General features: G+C 38.6%; 1 protein-coding gene across 4 annotated transcripts in view; it reads left to right on the top strand.

Moving 5' to 3' along the window:
* Positions 1-410: 410 nt before the first annotated feature.
* Positions 411-19,467, top strand: part of PPP4R1 (protein phosphatase 4 regulatory subunit 1) — a 77,389-nt gene continuing 58,332 nt past the window's right edge. Inside the window, exons 1-2 of one of the 4 annotated variants that reach the window (XM_020985542.2) lie at positions 411-815; positions 1,098-1,142. In XM_020985542.2, the coding sequence (XP_020841201.2) occupies positions 809-815; positions 1,098-1,142 (52 nt within the window). In that variant the 5' untranslated portion in view covers positions 411-808. The remainder of the gene's footprint in view (positions 816-1,097; positions 1,143-19,467) is intronic. The other 3 variants (XM_078153518.1, XM_020985540.2, XM_020985538.2) reach the window with 3 other exon arrangements.

Raw genomic sequence — 19,467 nt, 5'->3', positions numbered from 1 at the left:
AGAGGCAAAGCTAGTGACCAAATAAAGGAGGGCGGGGGTGGGGGTGGGGGTAGAGGTAGAGTAGACGCGAGGGACAGAGAGCCACGCCTGAAGGCCGGCCTGCAGCACACGCTAGGCACTCCTGCAGGCCGGCGGGCTGTATGCCTCTTTTCTGGAGCTAGCGCTAAGCCCCGGCGCGACTCCGGGCGTGCGTGTGTACGAGCACGCGCGCGAGCGCGCGCCGGGGAAAGGGGGTGGGGGCATAGAGCGCGCTCCGTGAATCTCTCCGGGAGAGACACCGAGAGGGAAGAGGAGGGAAGGAGAGGGGCGGGGCACAAAAAAGAGGGGGTTAGGAGAGAGTCTTCTAATCGTGCGCGCGCGAGCAGGGAGGAGAGGCGAGGACGGGGTAAACGCGCGGTAGCGCCCAGTGGGGGCCCCCCTCCTCGCGCGCGTTCTCGTAGTCTCCCAGCCCTTGGGGCGTTGTCAACCGGAGCTCCCCCGTGACCGCAGCGGACACCGGCTAGAACCGAAGTCTAGGCTTCCGCCCCGCTTCCCCTCTCGCCCCACCCCCTTCTCCCTCGCGCTGTCCCATCCCGTCCTGTCCCGTCCTCTCGTCCCGTCCCATCCCGTTCCGCCCGGAGCTCACACACTGGCTCGCGCGCGCGCGCGCGCGCGAGCCCCTAGCAACCCTTCCCCCTCCCACAACCTCCTCCTCCTCCTCCTCCAGCCTCTCCGCCCGCGCGCGCGCGTCCACCGGTTCCCTTGGCTCGCGCCGCTTCAATGTAGTCCCGGATCCCCGGGAGACGGAGGAGGAGGGGGCGACCGCAAGATGGCGGGTACGTGGACCCCCCTATTCTTCCTGGCCACGGTGGCTCCGCCGGCCTCTCTCCCCATTAGCCAGGCGGGCAGAAGGGCCCTACCCCAGTGGAGAGGGGACGGGGCAGGAGAAAAGGGAGCCGGACTGAGGCGAGCCCCGGGTGGAAGGCGCGCGGGGGGGGGGGGGTGGCGGGGGAGGGGTGTTGGGAGGGGAGAGGAGGTGTCTGCCCCCCTCCCCGCGGGGGGCGCTGACCTTGTCCCTTTCTTCTCTTCCGTCCCCTCCCCCACCTTCCTCCTCACAGATCTTTCATTGCTTCAGGAGGACCTGCAGGAGGAAATAGAAGGATGTGAGTATAGCTCCGCTTCTCGGCCCAAACCGGAGTCTTCTGCCCCCCCTTCCCAGCCCTCCTTCACCTTCCGGGCTCCCTCCGCGCCCCGGCCTTCGGTCAGGGAGTCCTCTCGGCCCGAGGCCGGGGCCTGGGGCAGAGGGAAGCTTCCTCGAACCCGGGGCGGCCGAGGCCTGGAAGAGAGATCCAGAAACTTGGACTGGGCAGGGGCAACGTAGTTGACCTTGTGTATTGGGGGGGGTCGCTGTGCCATATCTATCTAATCTGTAAAGGACTGTCTCACTTCCGCCGGGAAATGGGGCACTTTTCTAGCCCAAATTGAATTTCTGGGCGGAGAAGAGAAGCAGACTGTTGGCTTCCTGGGCCCATCACCCCAGCTCCTCTTGGGTGGGAAGGATAGAAAAGCTGGTTTTGCAGGAATGGAGCAAATGTGGTGGTGGGTAGTGTTTTTGTTTTGGGTTTATTTGTTGTTTTAGCGCCCCCATCTCTTTCTATACTAAACCTAGGAAACCCTGTTGGAGTTGTCTTTTCTTCTTTAACAGTTACCTTAGAAAAATAGGTGTGGATGTGATTTCTTGTAGGGAAACTGAGCAGAAAGTTTTTTGCAGCTTTCTTGGGTCACTTTCATCTTGCCGATAGAGACGGATGCCCCGTTGTCCATTGGAACATACTTCTGAGACTTTTATTTTTCCCCGTTTTCAGCCTTTGGAGAAGTATTGGGAGGTATTGAAAAGTCTACTTGTAAAAAGTTGGAAAACGTTAGGTTGTGAGAGTGGGGGTGATATATTCAGAAAGTGTTTCTTGAATGCAAAGAAAAAAAATGCCCCAAAGTCTTTGAACACTGGAACTTTTTTTAAGAAGTAGAAGCCTTTAAGGTTTCAAGTTCGGAGTTGCTCACTTTGTCCATTTTAAATGACATAAAACTATTAAACTCTTCCCTGTATAGGGGACGTTTTAATTGTATTTTGAGGTTCCTGAATTTGTTTTATATGTTTTGGGAAATCAGAGGAAAGGGTTAAGAAAATAAATTGGTAGAGAGGTGACAGCATTGCAGTTTACATTTGAGCAAACTACAATTAGCTTTTAAACAACTCCGTTTATTTGAACTCTTGGAGAAGAACCAGCTAACCCGAAGGTTATTTGTTTGTTTTTTAAATATTTTTTCCCCAACTACATGTCGACAATTTTTAGCGTTCATTTTTACAAGATGTTGAGTTCTAAATTTTGTCTCCCTATTGCTCTTTTTCTAAAATGGTAGGTGATTTCATATAGGTTATGCATGTGCTATCATGTAAAACATATTTCCATATTAGTCACAGTTGTGACAGAAGAAATAGATCAAAAGAAAAAAAAGGCAGGAAAAAGAATAAAGTAAGTGAAAAAATTCGTGCTTAGGTCTCCATTCAGCATCCATTAGTTCTTTATCTGGATGTGGATAGCATTTTCCTTTGAGTCCTTTGTGCTTGTGTTGGATCATTGTGTTGCTGAGAAGAGCTGAGTCATTCATAGTTGATCATCCACAGGGTATTGCTGTTACTGTGTACAGTGTTTTCCTGGTTCTGCTTGTTTCACTTTGCATCAGTTCATATAAGTCCAGTTTTTTCTGAAATCTGCCTGTTTATCATTTCTTATTGCACAAAAGTATTCCATTATATTCATATACCACAGCTTGTTCAGCTCTTTCCCAATTGATTGGGCATCACCTCAGTTTCCAGTATTTTGTGACAGCAAAAAGAGCTGCTTTAAATATTTTGGCGCATGTAGATCCTTTCCCCTTTTTTATAATCTCTTTGGAATACAGACCTAGTTTTGGTATTGTTGAATCAAAGGGTATGCTTAGTTCTATATAGCCCTTTGGGCATGGTTCCAAATTGCTCTTCAGAATGGTCAGATCAGTTCACAACTCCACCACCAATTCATTAGTGTCCCAATTTTTCCCACATCTTCTCCAACATTTAGCATCTTCCTTTTTTGTCATATTAGCCAATCAGATGAGTGTGATTTGGTACCTCAGAGTTGTTTAGATTTGCATTTCTCTAATCAATAGTGATTTAGAGCTTTTTTTTATATGCCTATAAATAGCTTTGATTTCTTCATCTAAAAGCTGCCAGTTAATATCCTTTGACCATTTATCAATTGGGTAATGGCTTCTATTTTTATAAATTTGTCTCAATTATTTATATATTTGAGAAATGAGGCCTTTATCAGAGATACTTACTATAAAGATTGTTTCCCACCTTTCTGCTTTTTTTTTAAATTTTAATTTATTTTGTTTTCAGTGTTCACTTTTATAAGATTTTGAGTTAATTTTTTCTCCTTCCCCTCCACAAGATGGCATACAATCTGGTATAGTCTGCTTTCCTTCTGATCTTGTTTGCTTTTTTGTTTGTGCAAAAACTTTTTAATTTAATATAATCAAAATTATCTTTTACATTTTTAATGCTCTTTATCTCTTGTTTGGTCACAAACCTGTAACTCACTTAACTTCTCCTTTAAGAATTTGGATGCTATACCACTTGGTACATATATATTTAATATTAATATTACTTCATTGTCTGTGGTACCTTTTAGCAAGATAAAGTTTCCTTCCTTGTATCTTTTAATTAGGTCTATTTTTGCTTTTGCTTTGCTGAGATCGGTATTGCTACCCCTCTTTTTTTTTTTAAACTAAAGCTGAGACATAGGTTCTGCTCCAGCTTCTTACTTTTTACTCTGTGTGTGTGTCTCTTGGCTTCAAGTGTGTTTCTTGTAAACAACATATAGTAGGTGTCTGGGTTTTGATTCTTTTTGCTGTCTACCTCCGTTTTATGGGAGAGTTCATCTTATTCACATTTATAGTTATGATTACTAGTTGTATATTTCCCTTCATTCTATTTTTCCTCTTCTTTGTCTTCTCTCTCTCCTTTCACCTTTTCCCTCCTTGACTGTGTTTTGCTTCTGCTTACTGCCTCTCTTGATCTACCCTTTCTTCTGTTAGTTCCTGTGCCCCTCATCCCCCAGCCACTTTATTTAATCTCCTTCCCTCCTCTTCTCTTATTGGGTAAGATAGATTTCTATATTCAACTGATTGTGTGTATTATTCCCTCTTTGAGCCAGTACTGATCAAAGTAAAATTCAAGTGATGCCCATTGCCCACCTTCCCATCTTTTCCTCCACTGTAATAGGTTTTTTGCGCCTCTTCACGTGAAATAATTAACCCCATTCTACCTCTCCCTTCTTCACCTAGTGTGCTCTTCTTTCTCATCCTGTAATTATTTTTTATGTTATTCCCTCAAATTCCCCTTATACCCATACCCTCTGTCTATGTATATTCCTTCTAGCTATACTATTAGTGGTACAATTTTTAAGAATTAGAAGTATCATCTTCTCATGTAAACAGTTCATGAAGCTCCATTGAATCTCTTATGCTTTCGTTTCCTTTTTTCCCTTTTTAGGCTTTTCTTGGGTCTTGATGTTGGAAATTAAATTCTTTGTTCAATTCTGGTCTTCTTATAAAAGCTTGAAATCTTTCTATTTCATTGAATGCCCATTTTTCCTTGAAGTATTATGCTTAATTTCTCCTGGTAGGTCATTCTTGATTGTAGTCCTAGCTCCTTTGGCCTTCCATATTTGTTTGGTTTTAGGACGAATTTTTTAACCTCTTGGCAGACGTAGTCTTATGACTGTTTTCATTGGGCTAATATTAAAATTAGCATGAATTACCTGAATGTGTACCAAATAGACACATAGCATATAATTAGTAAATATCAAATTGAAACTGACAGTAACTGTAGATGATCCATAATCACATCTAGCAATTCTGAGTTAACTACATAGTACTTACCAATGACATTCTTGTTATTAAATTAGTTGCTTATACTTTCCAATATTTGTCTTTTTCCTTTCCCAAATTAAACTTACTTTGTTAAGTTTCCCAGTACAAGTAACCTTGTTTTATAATAATGATAGACATATTCCAGAAAAGTTGGGTGTAAATTAACATTTCAGATTTAGTTGTACCATTCAACAGAAACATTTCCCTTTCAGAAAGTTTGGTCACACCTTAAAGCTTAGCATTTCGGAATTAAACATAAAAGATTTGTGTAAAGGAGGTAATCACTTTCTAAATAAACCCTTTAAATTTTTTCATCTAGTGGAAAAGACCTTCACTTTACTCTTTCATCTTAGTTCTCATGTGTCTTTCCTAATAACGTTAAAATGTCAACTTGTGATGATTTTGAATTAATAATTTTAGTCCTACAAGTAGATAACTGATGCTTATGAAATACTTGGGGAGGGGTTCCTCCTCATGTTTTGTTTTGGTTTTTTTTGGAGTAAGAACCTGGAAGCAAGTAGATGAATTTCTGGGAAGCAGGGTGGTATAGTGGAGTGCCCAGTCTGGAGTCAGACCACAGTGACCTTAGGGTTTGGAGCCAGACCACACATTGGGAAAGACACTCTCTGTGATAGATAACATCCCTCAGCATATTGTTAGATGTTATGGAATTCATTCATTTTCAAGTTAAGTAAGTTTCTTTCAGGACTTCCTCCATAACATAGATCACCTTAAATTTCTCAGATATATGTACAAAGTTTAGAATGGCTGTAAAGGAATAGCACTCCCTGACATCACAGTAAACTCATTTGTATATTCATACCCAATTGGCTGGAACTTTGTTTAATTGCTGCTTGGATCTATTATAAAAATATTCAGCTCAAGAGAACTTGGAATGTATAGACTACATTTGGTGTCCACTTTAAAATCCTTATGGTTATACTGTGATTAATTGGGGGAAAGAAAGAGGTTTAGAAGAGATTGGGGACTAGTATATCAGGGCCAAGAGATGAAGACTTTCAGGTTCCACTAACATTTTGGCCCTGTTTTCTACACATTTGTGACTCTTACCTTTTAAAAGTCCTGAGTGCCCAAGCAACCTACCCTTATAAGTTCATTGCTCCTGTGATGAAAGGCAAACTGCATGAACAATTACCTCTATTTGGCTGTTTGGCCCAGTAGAATGATAAGTAAAGTTATCTCCCGCTTTGCAAAGGTGGAGGCTATGGATGTGGAATATTGTTTGTACTTTTAGATGGGATTGATATATTGATTATTAATAAAATGTTTGCTTCATTTTTTAATCTTTGTTTTCAGGGGCTGGGTTGGGGATAGGGGGAAGGGAAGGGATTGAAAAAAAATACCATCTGGAGTAGATGAAGAGAGCCTCCAAGTGAGTTCCACTTACTCCTGCAGCTAGCTATGGCTAATCATAGACTCTCAGATTATATGATAGTAAAACAGGAATGCGCTTGAACATGAATAACAAAAATATATTTACATAGTATTGGATAAAACTGCAAAAAAAAATACTAAGCACCACAGTAAGATTTCTAGACATGACTTGGTGCCCAGGATTTGTGAAACTCTGGCATATGCCTTTGCAATTCAAATTCTTTGTCTGGCAAATAGCACTAGGTTGAAAACTAGGTGACCTGTATTGTTCCTTTGTGTACCTGGTTTTGCTTCTGAGACCAAATTGAGTTTACTCCTGGTCTGAGTATGGAGGTTCTTTTTAATCTGTCTCTTTTTTAAAAAGGATAAAGGTAAGCTCTCTCTGTGGAGTGGTATTCAGCACATAGTGGGTACATAATGTTTAATTGAGTTAGGAAAGACTAATAATGTGTTTTTAAACATTTTGGGAGCATAGACCTTTAGTTGATTTTAACCTTTTAATTTTTTAAAAGGTATAACATTGTGAGCCCTTAAAATGACTTGGTACTACACTGACTGGCTTTAGAATTAGAAGATATTCTATGTAAAATGCATTTTTCCACTTTTAAAATTATATTTTAGATATGAATTTCAAAATATGGTCAAGAGTGTGATAACATATCAATGGCAGGGATCACTTTAGAATTGTGCAAAAAGTACAATTTTACATGGCTCTATAGTTAATTTTAGACATACCGTTGCTAGGGGATCATAGGACAGATTTTAACCTTTAATAGTGGATAAAATATAAATCCTTTGCATATTTTATAAGTTTTCCAGATAGTCATAATTTGGAGGGTAAGAGATAATATTTTCCAAGATCTAGTCAGGGTTAATGAGTTAATTTTTAGATAGTTATGCTTGTTGAAAGCTCTTTAATGGAATGAAAGTATTTTAGGAAGGAATTATATTAAACCTAATAGACAATTTACTTCAGCCCCCTTTTTACTGACAAGGAAACTGAGGCCCAAAGAAGTTAAGTTACTTATCTAAAATTATGAAAGCTGACTCACAGAATCCAAACATAAATCATTTTGGACAGGAGTAGGACTGTTTTTCTATCTATTTAAGGGTCCCCCTTCACCAGTGCTGATAATACTAGTTGGTCTATATGAGTTATTTCTGTACTTCAATAGATCTGTGATCCTCATTGTGGATACTCCTTCTAGTGATGCAGATGCCTTCTTGGCCATTGTCATCCTATAAATCCCTTATGGTAGTGAGACCTTGGTGGGTGGGAAGGAGGGCTGTCCCTCACATTCTGGAAGCCTTTATAAAGATCACTTGTCACTATGTGGATACCTATGTTGGACACTTCTGTCAGTTTGCTTTTGGTGCTGTTCCATGATTAGACCATCTCGCTCATTTGAGTCATATAACCTTTTGACATCCTTTATATTCCTTCTGCTCAATTTTTAGGTGAATAGATTTATAATGTAATACGTTTATAATTTGTTGCATCCTCACACCTACTCTTGCCTTTTGGGTGACTCACAACTTCAATTCTTCAGACTTGTGTGCCATAACTTAAGTTGCTATGAGTTAAAGAAAAATTCATCTCTTAATGGCTTACACTTTGAGTGTTGAAGCTTGGGTTTTGCCAGGCTGCTTCTTAAGCCATTCCCTTATTTTTTAAGCTTTTCCTATTTCATAAAAAGATCTACAAAAGGTAACACTATACTGGCAAAGGCCTTTGAAAACTTAGTCCCTGCTACAGCAGAATAAAGTAACATAGGAAGACTTTAGTGGAAGGAATATTGTGTATGCATCCATACATATATACACATATCTACCTATTTGTGTACACACATAGGTAACTACACATAGATGTATTTATATAAATATCTTTTGAAAATATCAGAATTGGACTTGAAGGAATTCTCATTTGAGAAAACATAACATTCTATCCAAGGTTTAATTGGAAATTACTGGTTTATCAGAGATCTTGCTGTAGTTATAGTATGTTTATCTACAAAGTATTGCTATATTCTTTTTAATGCAGCTATGCCCAAGTACTGATGCTGATAATTTCTTGGAATGTGCAAGGTTATGGAACCTTGCTATGTTGTTTTTCATCTTCCAAAGTAGTGAAGGGGTGTTGAAAAAGATACAAATATCTACTTTTTCAAAGGTTTCTTTGGTTACCTCATATGGTATTGAGATTTTGTGGAACATTTAAAAACCACTTCCCCCCATCTGACCATCTTAGAACATAGATTGCTATTTATGAGAGGCTCTTTTAAGTGAAGAAGTTGCAACTAAGCCCTTAATTTAGTGGTGATGAGGTTTTAATTATTTTAACCTCTGTGCTTGAGCAGCCTATTTGCTATTGTGAGTGTTAAATTGGGACTTGATAAGCTTATTTATGAGTCATCAGATTTGTTAGACTGGCCTCTCTAGCATAGTTTACCTAAGACTATTTTGCTTTTTATTTTTGTGCAGATGGGAAAGATGTTATAGATTGCTTGGGTACGTTAAAAAATTTGTCCATGTGTGCGAAGTATCATATTCGTTGATTCAATTAACTAATCCTTTTTCGTGAAATCAAAATAAACTATACTGAGAAACGTACACCCAAAACTATTTTCTAAGTCATACATGGCAGAGTTGCTTAGATTTATAAATACATAACAAAACAGCTTAAGAGCACTACTTCTCTTTGTCCCAATCTATTTGCAAGTAAAAATTGCGAAGTTTCCTAAGTTTTGTTTTTGTGTTTTGTCTCCAGCCTCTGATTTCTGTACTGTTTTGTCCATTGGCCTGATGCTCTCTTCAGTCGTTTTCCCAAAAAAACATAAAAATGGCTATCAGTTAAATTGTAATTGATTAATCAATGAGTGTAACTGATATCAGATCCACAGGGGGCAAGTGTGGTGGTTCCACTGTCCGTGGCAAAAAGTTTGTTACAGTAATCTTTAGTGATCTTTTCCATTTTTCCATGTTGTCCTTCCATTTTCATCCTTAAATAACCTTGGGACTTCACATAGTTGGATCTCTTGGCAAGCTTCCTTTAAACCAGTTTTATCCTCCACTGTTTTCTTTCTGCTTTGTAGGACAGTAGTACTCGTAATTGTCCACTGTTGTTTGTAAGATTTGACAAATGAGTCTGTATTTTAAACCAGTGCTTTGCCTTTAACATTTTGTATTTAAGTCTAGTGTTTTCTGACAAAGACAGTTAAGTGGCATTGTGGATAGAACCCTGGGCCAAGAATCAGGAAAACCTGAGTTCAAAAATGGCCTCAGATATTTGCTAGCTGAATATCTTATGCGGTTTTTTAACCTCTCTTTGCCCACTTTTCCTCTACTACCTCACAAGGTTATTGTGAGGATCAAATGAGATATTCGTGAAGTGTATAAAGGCACAGTGCATGATATATAGTAGGTGCTTCATAAATGTTAGCTATTGTTGATGTTATTATTGTGACACTTTGCTGTGCTCTTTTGGTGGTCCTGTGGCAGTAGATTTGTAGAGGTTAAACTACATAAAAATATTGTAGCTGGAGTCTGTGATTTCTGATCTTCGTTTCACATTTTTTCATTGCTGTTTACTTGTTTAAAAATAGTTCAGAATTGAGCGATTTCAATTGTATGCCATATCTTTTTCTTTCTTTTTACTTCTTCTGATCTCTGCCCTGACAAGTCATTAGTCTGGTTGTACTAGACAGCTGATTCAGGGATAACTCCCACATCAGTAACAAGTCTTTTCCTGTCTTAAAATATATCCTGTTTCATTTTTGTGATGTTATTTGGTGCTTGCAAGGACTAGCCCCTACTAATGCTCTTCTCAAAGAAAGTGTTCATGTTACAAAGCCTTGAGGCTTCTGTGTAGTCTACAGTCTTTGACCTCATTTCTTTTTCCCAAATGATGCTTTCCCATGTATTTCTCATTCTCATGTTTGCCACCTTTGCATTGAAGTAATTGATTATCAGAGTATATATGTTGATTTAAATGGAGAAGTTTTACTGAATTCTAAATAGAATTTATCATTCTCTTAATCCTCAGCAGCCACTAATGAATGGTATGTAAGCTACAATTATGTCCACAGGGATCTTTTTACAAATACTTATCAGCACTGGGATGCAAGATGATCAGATATTCCGTGAAATATTTGTTGTTGTTTTTGCCTTTGAATGTATGATAAAGCCAACTTTACCAACTCTTCTCTTTGCCTCTCCAAAGAGTAACTGTGTCCTAGCCTTTCATTGTGCTGCAACTTACTTCTTTCTTCTGGTTTTCTTTATAGCAAACATCAAGATTGGTATGATTTAGCACCTCCAACTGTAGATGGCCTCAGAGTTTGTTCCTGGTCCCCCTTCTCTTCTTTCTCTATTCTACTTTACTTGATGAGCTTATCAAGTCCCATGGATTTAATTACCATCTCTATACATGATGATTCTGTCTTGTAAAAAAATTATTTTTAGTATTCATCTAAAAAAGAAATTTGTGTTCAAAAAAAATCTGTGTTGCAAATTCTTTCCCTGCCATCCATCACACATCTATTGAGACGGCAAGCAATATGATATCAATTATATGTGTGAAGTCATGTAAAACATTTCCATATTATATGCTGATGATTTTCAAATCTACCTTTCTTGCCCCAGTCTTTCTGCTGACTTCCAATCTTGTATCTCCAGCTGAATTTCAGACATCTGGAACCAGGTGTCCAGTAAACATCTTAAACTCATTATGTCCAAAACAGAACTCATTATTTTTCCTCCTGCTTTCCCCATTACTATAGAGGGCAACACCATCCTACCAGTCCCTCAGGCTTGCAACCTCAGAGTCACCTGGGATTCCTTACCTTCTTAACATTCCATATCCACGCTGTTGCTAAGGCCTATCATTTTCACCTTTCCAACATCTCTCAAATAGACTCTCTTCTGTCCTCCGACACTGTCACTGCTCTAGGACAAGCCCTCATCACCTCCTTCCTGAATTATTGCAGTAGTCTGCAGGTAGGTCTGCCTGCCTCAAGTGTTTCTCTTCTCCATCCATTCTTCATTCAGCCGCTAACATGATTTTCTTAAAACTTGAATCTGCCCATGTCTCTTCCCTACACACACTCAATAAATTCCACTGGCTTCCTCTTGCCTGTAAGAGCAAATACAAAATGGCATTCAAAGCCCTTTGTAACCTAACCGCCTTCTACCTTTCCATTCTTATGCCTTACTCCCTAACATGTACATTTCAATTCAGTGATACTGGCCTCCTGGCTGTTCACAAACCAAACGCTCCATCTCTCAGCTCTAGACATTTTCTCTGGCTGTCCCTCATGTCTGGAACATTCTTCTTTCTCTGCTATGACAACTGACCTTCCCAGCTTCCTTTAAGTCCCAACAAAAATCCCACCTTCTGTAGGAAGCCTTCCTAACTCCTACTGCTTTTCCTACTTTAGTCTGTATGTAGCTTGCTTTCTGGGATTTTTTGCACGTTGTCTCTCCCATTAGATTGAAAGCTTCTGGAGAGCAAGGACGTCTTTGCCTCTTTTTGTGTTTCCAGTGTAACTTAGCCCAGTGCCTGACGTGTAGTGTGGTGCTTAATAAATGTTTATTGATTGATCTAGAAACATGTCTACTTGCTGGACAAAGATCTCACGTTTACAATATCAGTCCAAGTTTACAAATGGTCTAAATACTGATTCTTAGCACTCTTTTCCCATTTTTCCACCACTCTGACACTTTGAAAAAATAGAAGGGGACTGTACATGATAGGGCCATATTGAATTTTTTATTTGTTTCATAGATTGCCATGGCCAAAAAATTGATCAATGAGTGGCCAGCTTACTGTTGATGAGCCCCAATGTACTTAGCTAGGTAGGTCCTTGGAAACCAGATTCAATCCATTGCCAGAATCAATGCTCCAAATCTTTTTAGCATAATAGAACTTTCTAGAGCTCATGGGTAGCATAGTCTTTGAGAAACCAGGGTTACCTCTATGTCAGTGAATGACTGTGGTAGGACTTTGTGAAGGAAAAAGATGCTGCTTATTGGATATGATGATTGTGAGATTAAGGTTTGTTGAAGAGTGATTTAGAGGCATTTTGAGTAGAAAAATTGGGATAGAAATTAGATTACAAGGAAATGAAGAGAAAAAAGTCACAAAAAAGATGCGTCTTTTTACCATTATAAAACTGAAGTGGCCTCCTATGAGGAAAAAAAATGTTGGCTCAGTAATCAAAACAAGATTAGTTTTCAGTAATTCTTTATAAAATAATATTTTAGAGGAAAAAGATAACTTCTGATAAAGCATATACCTAATTCACAATTCTAAGCAAATAATTTTTCATTGAGCTTAGGTGTCTATGTGGTAAATATCATACTGCTGTACTTTTAGATCCTAGATCTATGTACTGGTTTACTAAAAGTACTTTATTAAAATCCAGTCTTAGTTTTATATTTTCCTTTTTTTAATAAGTTATATTAATACCTTTTGTGTTTACATCACAGTCATTTTCAGATATTCCACTCTCCCCCCAGCCCTTTCTTTTTTAACAAAGAAAATCATTAAGCCAAACAGAGTGACACGATTACACATCTTGATGCCCTGTGCAATATCCTGTACCTGTAAATCCCCACCCAATATCTCCTCATCCCTCTTCCAGGAGCAAGATTGATTATTGCATCTATACAGTGTTTAGCTGTGTTTTAATGTTCTTTTCAATTACGTTATTATAATTGTGTATATTTTTTTCCAGGCTTCCATTACTTGATTATTGTGCATCGTTTTGTGCAGATGTTCCCATAATTCATGGTTATGGATAAACCTGTAGTGCTGGATTTGAAGCCTGCCTCAGAAGTTTACTAACCTGATGTCCCTCACCAAATAACTTAAACCCTTTGGTCCTGTTATCTCATCTATAAAATGAGAGGATTGGACTTCATGACCTCTAACATCCCTTCCAGCTCTAAATCTATGATCAATGATCTTATGAGGGCAGTGAGGTAGCACAGTACATAAAGTGCTGGGTCTTGAATCAAGAAGACCTGAGTACAGATCCAGCCTCAGCCACTAGCTGTGTGACCCTGGGCAAATCACTTAACCTCTGTTTGTCTCAGTTTCCTCCTCTGTAAGATGGGGATAATAATAGCACCTACTTCCCAGGGTTGTTGTAAGGATAAAATGAGAATAATTGTAAAGCACTTAGCATAGTGCCAGGCACATAGTGCGCGTAGTATGCAAATGTTAGCCATTGTTAGCTATTATTATTTGGATCCTCCTTTGCTCCTTACAGTGTAATAAAGAGTCCCTTATATTCATTTAGCACAGTTTATTCAGTCACTGTGAAATCAGTGGACATTCTGGTTTATTGCTTATATGAATATTTTAGTATATATAGGACCTTTATTTCTGTTGATTTCTGAGGACTCTATGCCTAGCAATGAGACTTTTGGATAAAGGGGCATGAAAAGTTTAGTAACTCATCTGACATAATTCCAAATTGTTTTCCAAAGTGGTTGAATCAATTTGCCTTTGCAAAAGCTTTTTAATTTTATGTAGTCAAAATTAACCATTTTTCTCCCTGTGTGTGTTGCCTTAAAGCATTTAAAAATGGGTGGGATTTTGCTTTAAAAAGTCTCCAATAGAAACTGAATCTCAGCCTTTGTGTAAGTCCTATGGTCTGAGTTCAGGAAATGGGCATCCTCCACGACCTTTCTTCCACTATCACCCACAGTCCCAAAACCCTCTAGATAACTAGACAAATGGAGAAATTAGCATTCTCCCCTCTTCACCTTCATCTTTGAAAGGAAAGAGACAAGCATTTATTAAGAACCTACTATAATATCAGGCAGTGGATAGAGTGGCTCAGTGTTAGGCCCAAATTCAGCCTCAAACACTGGGCAGGTCACTTAATACTGTAAATGAGCAAGGAAGGAAATGGCAAACCACTTCAGTATCTTTGCCAAGAAAACCTCAAAAGGGGTCACAAAGAGTCAGAAATGTCAGAAAAATGACTGAACGACAAGAGTGTATCAGATTAAGGGCTTTACAAATTTCTCCTTCCAGCAACCCTGAAGAGTAGATGCTATTAACATCCCTATTTTATTGTTGAAGAAACTGAGGCAAACGAATGATTTAACCCAAGGTCACTCAGCAAATAGTAGTCAGTAAACATTTATTAAGATCCTGGCACTGTGCTGAGTCCTGGGGATCCAGATAAAAAAAAGAAAGGCAGTTCCTGCCCTCAAGGAATTTACAGTCTTTTCTGGGGGAAGACAGTATACAAAAGTAAGTTGAAAGAGGAGTGTGCTTGAGAGGGCTCAAGGAATTGAAACGGAAGTTAACTGGAAAATTCAGAGAACAAGGCTAAAAATGGATGGGATTTGCCAGAGCAAGGTAAAGAGGACCTTCTGAAGTCCTGACTTGTACCCCACCCACACCTTTTACAAAGCGTAGGACTCTAAGCAGTCTTATGCTGAAGTCACAATTGAATAGTGGGAGACACCCAGATGAGCCTAGAGGTCAATCACAAGTCTGTAAATGCTTATTCAAACTCTGCTTCATAGTGGGCTGGCCATGTTGTTGTTGAATACAAAATGTACACTTGCCAAAAAGACTATTTTATGGGAACTCACACAGGGTGAGTGTTCACATGGTGAAGCAATACAAGGACACTCTCAAGGTCTCTCTTAAGAACTTTGGAATTGATTGTGTAATATGGGAGACACTGACACAGGACCTCTTAGCATGGCATGCCCACATTAGAGAAGGTGCTATGCTCTGTGAGCAAAGCAGAATTGAAATAGCTCTAGAGAAACGCAAAGTTGTGCAAACTTAGAGAATCCACCCCAAACATTCACACAGACTATTTGTACCTGACCTGTGGTTGAACATTCTGAACTCGTTGATCTGATCAGCGCAGTTGGACACACTAAAACTTGACTCTAGCGTAGTGATGTCATTTTGAAAATGAAGGACAACAACCAAATGCTTATTAAGCATCTACTATGTGCCTGGCACTGCTAAGCACTGGGGATACAAATACAGAAAATAAAGACAGCCTTTGCTCTCAAGGAGTTTACCATCTAATGGGAGAAGACTACACACAAAAGGAAGCTGAAAGGGAGGAGGGAAAAGTACCTGATGGGGGTGGAGAAGTCAGAGAAGTCCCAAAGTAGTGTTAGCAAGGTGGGAAATATAATGTCTGCTAAGCCTACTTCTTGGACAGAGGTTTTGGGGATCTGGCTCTATGCTCAGAAGTTCAATTCCCTCAGCTCGCGTAGCATGGATAACACCCTTCGGAGTTAGAGGTCAAATCATCTAATACTCTCATTTTACAGACCAAGAAATAGAAGCTTGCCCAAGGTGTCACACAGCTTGTAAGGGGCAGATCCAGGCCATTACTTTTCTATGTACCATATCTCTGCTCCCATCACTGCCAAAAAAAAGCTAAAGTGATGATGAATACAAGTGGAAGACAAGGTTGAGGGAAGCAATGTAGAACTGTGGCAGAGATCATGAGCAGCCTAAGGCAGAGAACCTGTTATTTCAGAACCCCTGAGAGAGAGGGACCTCATTTTTAGTATGGGTAAACCAAAATGCAAGGCTTGATGCCAAGAGAAAAAGACAGAGGTGAAGGTATGTATCCCTACTTTAGTACCTGTCTCCATTCTTGTTTGTTTAATAGTTCTTCCCAAAATCATAGTTGTGAAAGTTCTTCCATTGTCCTCTAATTTTTTTTTCTGTGATGTGGCCTTTTTTATTTAGGTGCCATAGCCATTTGGAACTATAAGGGAAATTTACGAAGGGACTTGCAGCTCTTTTCATGTTGCAGTTGAGGAAACAAAACTTGGGAGGTAAAATTGCCTGCCTAAGGGTCATACAGGTAACTTGGCAGATCTGGGATATATACCCAGATCCTCTGAGTACAAATCCAGCAATCTTTCTGTGACAGCATATGTTAGAATATAGTATGCTGTTCTAAAGCAATAACCATTCTTTCCTTCCTTCCCTCCCTCCCTCCTTCCTTCTTTCCTCTTTTTCTTCTCTCTCTCTCTCACTCTTACTTCTTCCCTCCTTTTTTTTCCTTTTTGCAAAAGTGCTATCCAAGTTTTCTGGCTGTTCTTGTCCAATAGGGAGTTCCTTCTTGAAGTAGTTTGTGCTCTTGGGTTTATGGAATATTCAGCTGCTGAGCAAAGTTGTTTGATCTCATCCATTCCATTAAACTATTTTTTAACCAGTAATTGTTTACCATGTGATTCTAGAATTGTTTGTTGTTCCAAATAAATTTTAGTATTTTGTCTAGTTACATAAAGTAACTGTTTCATAGTTTGGTATAGGACTGAATATGTAAATTAACTTAGGTAGCACTGTTATATTAGAATTGGTATACTGTGATTAATGAATAGCTTTCTAACTGTCTTTTATTTCTATAAATGTTTTGTAATTTTATCTATATCTTTGTTATGTTTACTCCCAAATATTGTATGCATTTTGTAGTTATTTTGAATGGGATTTTGCTATATTATATAGAAGGGCTGACAATTTTTGTAGATTTATTTTCCTGTCTTAATCAAATTACTATTCATCTCAGATTTTTTTTGGACAGTTCTTTGGAAATTTTTAAGTAGACATTTATGTTGTCTGCAAATAGGGATACATGGATATGCCTTTAATTTCTTGTCTTGTTGCTGTCACTCATACATTTTTGTATTACGTGCGTTGCCACTCTCACATACACCCATATGCACACCCAAATATATTTAATGTATTGAAAGATAGGTCCTGATGAGAAACAGAAAAGGGCATTTTATTAAATGTTTTGGCTTCATGTCTAATTAAGCCTTAGTGTTTTAATGTGTTGGTGTATTTTATTATCTGATATTTTTGAAGGTAAGATAGTCTTTTCTGAAGACTTATTTTTAGGAGTGTGCTGGGAAGTGTTTCTCCCTAAAAAAATGCCCCGATTTCATTTGCATTATTAATATTTCCAACAAAAATAAACCGAATCCCAGTTTTCAGCATTTGCTGATTTTTGTGATGTAAATGCTTGTAGATAATTTAATAATCCAGCTGATTTGAGCTTATTTCAGCACATCTTGTTTATTTCCATAATTTGGTATTTCTAAAGGGCCATGTCTAGCAAATAGTATATTGTCTTTTCTTTATTCAGACCCATTTTTATCATTGGACAAAAACGATAATTTGTAAGACCTCATCACTTGATTGCATAGTTGTTGAAGTAGTAGGACAGATTACAGTAATGGTGAAAAATGGAAGCGGAATAATTTGTAGAGTAGTATTAAATTGTGGAATTATCAATAAAAGATGAGTATTAAATTATTGAAGGGCGACTATCTTCTTCTCTTTTCCTTCCTTCCCAACCTTAGGAGGTTAAAATAATAAGAATACTTGAGAAAAAAAGGGGCAACCCCCAAGTTCTTTGTACAGGGTGAAATAAAAGGGGTCCTCAGGATTTAAAAATAATATATTTTCTTTTGATCAGCTTAGACTGGGCCATGTGGCTTAGTGAAGAATTTGTTGGGCATAGGAAGATCTAGGCTTGAATTTCAGCTGTAACACTTGCAATATGACAGATATATTTAAAATAAGACAAGTCAGATTCTATATTAATAAATATACTTTTTAAAAAAAACAAAGTCAAGTCATCACTTCCCTATATATCTCAACACTTCTCTATATTCAATATCCATTAGAGCAAAATTATAGGATAATAAAGTAATTTAGAGAAAACTTTTTCATTGTAGCATAATTGTCCTGCGCATTGTTTTTTCCCCTCAGGCAGCCATCAACATTTTGTTGAGTTCTGAAAACAAAATAAGACTGTTTTTTAACTACTATTAAAATTAGGCTGTCAGTAGTATTCTGTTCTTTATGATTGTCGGTTTTGGCAACAAGGTGTTTTTTCCTTCTTCATATTTGATAGGTTTTGAAACCATATTCAGTAGGAACTCCAAAATGCGCCTCTATCCCCACCACCAATATATTAGAAATTATGGAGATAATAATAGCACCTACCTCCCAGGATTGTTGTGAGACTCAAATAAGATCATATTTGTAAAATGCATATTAGCAAATGCCTGGCACATAGTGGGCACTTAATAAATGTTTTGATTATAAGCTTCTTGGAGACAAAGACTATTGTTTTTTATCATGTTGTTGGGAATTAAGTAACGCTGGCTACAGAGGTGTCATTTGAACTACACCTTAAAAGGATAGGTAGCATTTCAGTAAGCCTAGGGGATGCCATGAACAAAGCCAAGCCCACATAGAAGTAATATAGTTTGGCTGGAGCTTAGGCCACATGGAGGGGAAGTAGTATCCAGTTCAGTTTAACGAACATTTATTAAGTACCTTTTGTGTGCAGAGCATTATGCTAAGTTATGGGGAACACACAATTTAATTATTGAAGGGATAGACTTTAGAACTCGAAACAAATAAAAATGTTTAAAAAATTGAAAAAATATGCTAATAATCCCTGTTCTCATGGAGCTTGAAATCTAGAAGAGCCTTTCTTGTTCTCTCTATATCCTTATTTCTCCACTTGCTAAGGCATAAAGACATTTGTCAGATTTCATGCAGCAAATCACTAAGGACTAGAATTGAAGAGATAGAAATAATAACAAGTGGCATTGTCTGGAAGAAGACTGTTATTTTTATTTCCCTAAAAAAGGAGTTGGAGGGAAAGAGATCAAGTCTCAGTGGAGACAAATAAATGAAAATAGTAAAACAAGGTAGCCAAAAGAAATTACTGATTCACATAGCGAGGTCATAGTGAACAGCATCAAAGCTTGTGTCTAAGCCTCTGCATTATACTAAGCCAGATAAGCCTCAGTGTAGTTATTTGAGTAATTTTTTTTGTCTGATGTTAAAATCCTAAATAAAGTCAGGTCAAAATGTGCCTAAAAATCATAATTTTTGTTTGTTTGAGATTTTTAAGACCTTCATTTCCCATTTTTAAAGAATGAAAAATAGGGGCAGCTAGGTGGTGCAGTGAATAGAGCACCGACCCTGAAGTCAGGAGGACCCGAGTTCAAATTTGCCCTCAGACCAAACTCTTGACACTTACTAGCTGTGCAACCCTGGGGAAGTCACTTATCCTCAATTGCCCCCTGCCC

Source organism: Phascolarctos cinereus, unplaced genomic scaffold (genome assembly GCF_003287225.1).
Source record: "Phascolarctos cinereus isolate Bilbo 61053 unplaced genomic scaffold, phaCin_HiC Scaffold_4;HRSCAF=312, whole genome shotgun sequence".
Lineage (NCBI taxonomy): Eukaryota > Metazoa > Chordata > Mammalia > Diprotodontia > Phascolarctidae > Phascolarctos > Phascolarctos cinereus.
Note: the sequence above shows the minus strand (reverse complement) of the source record. Positions and strands in the feature narration are given on the sequence as shown.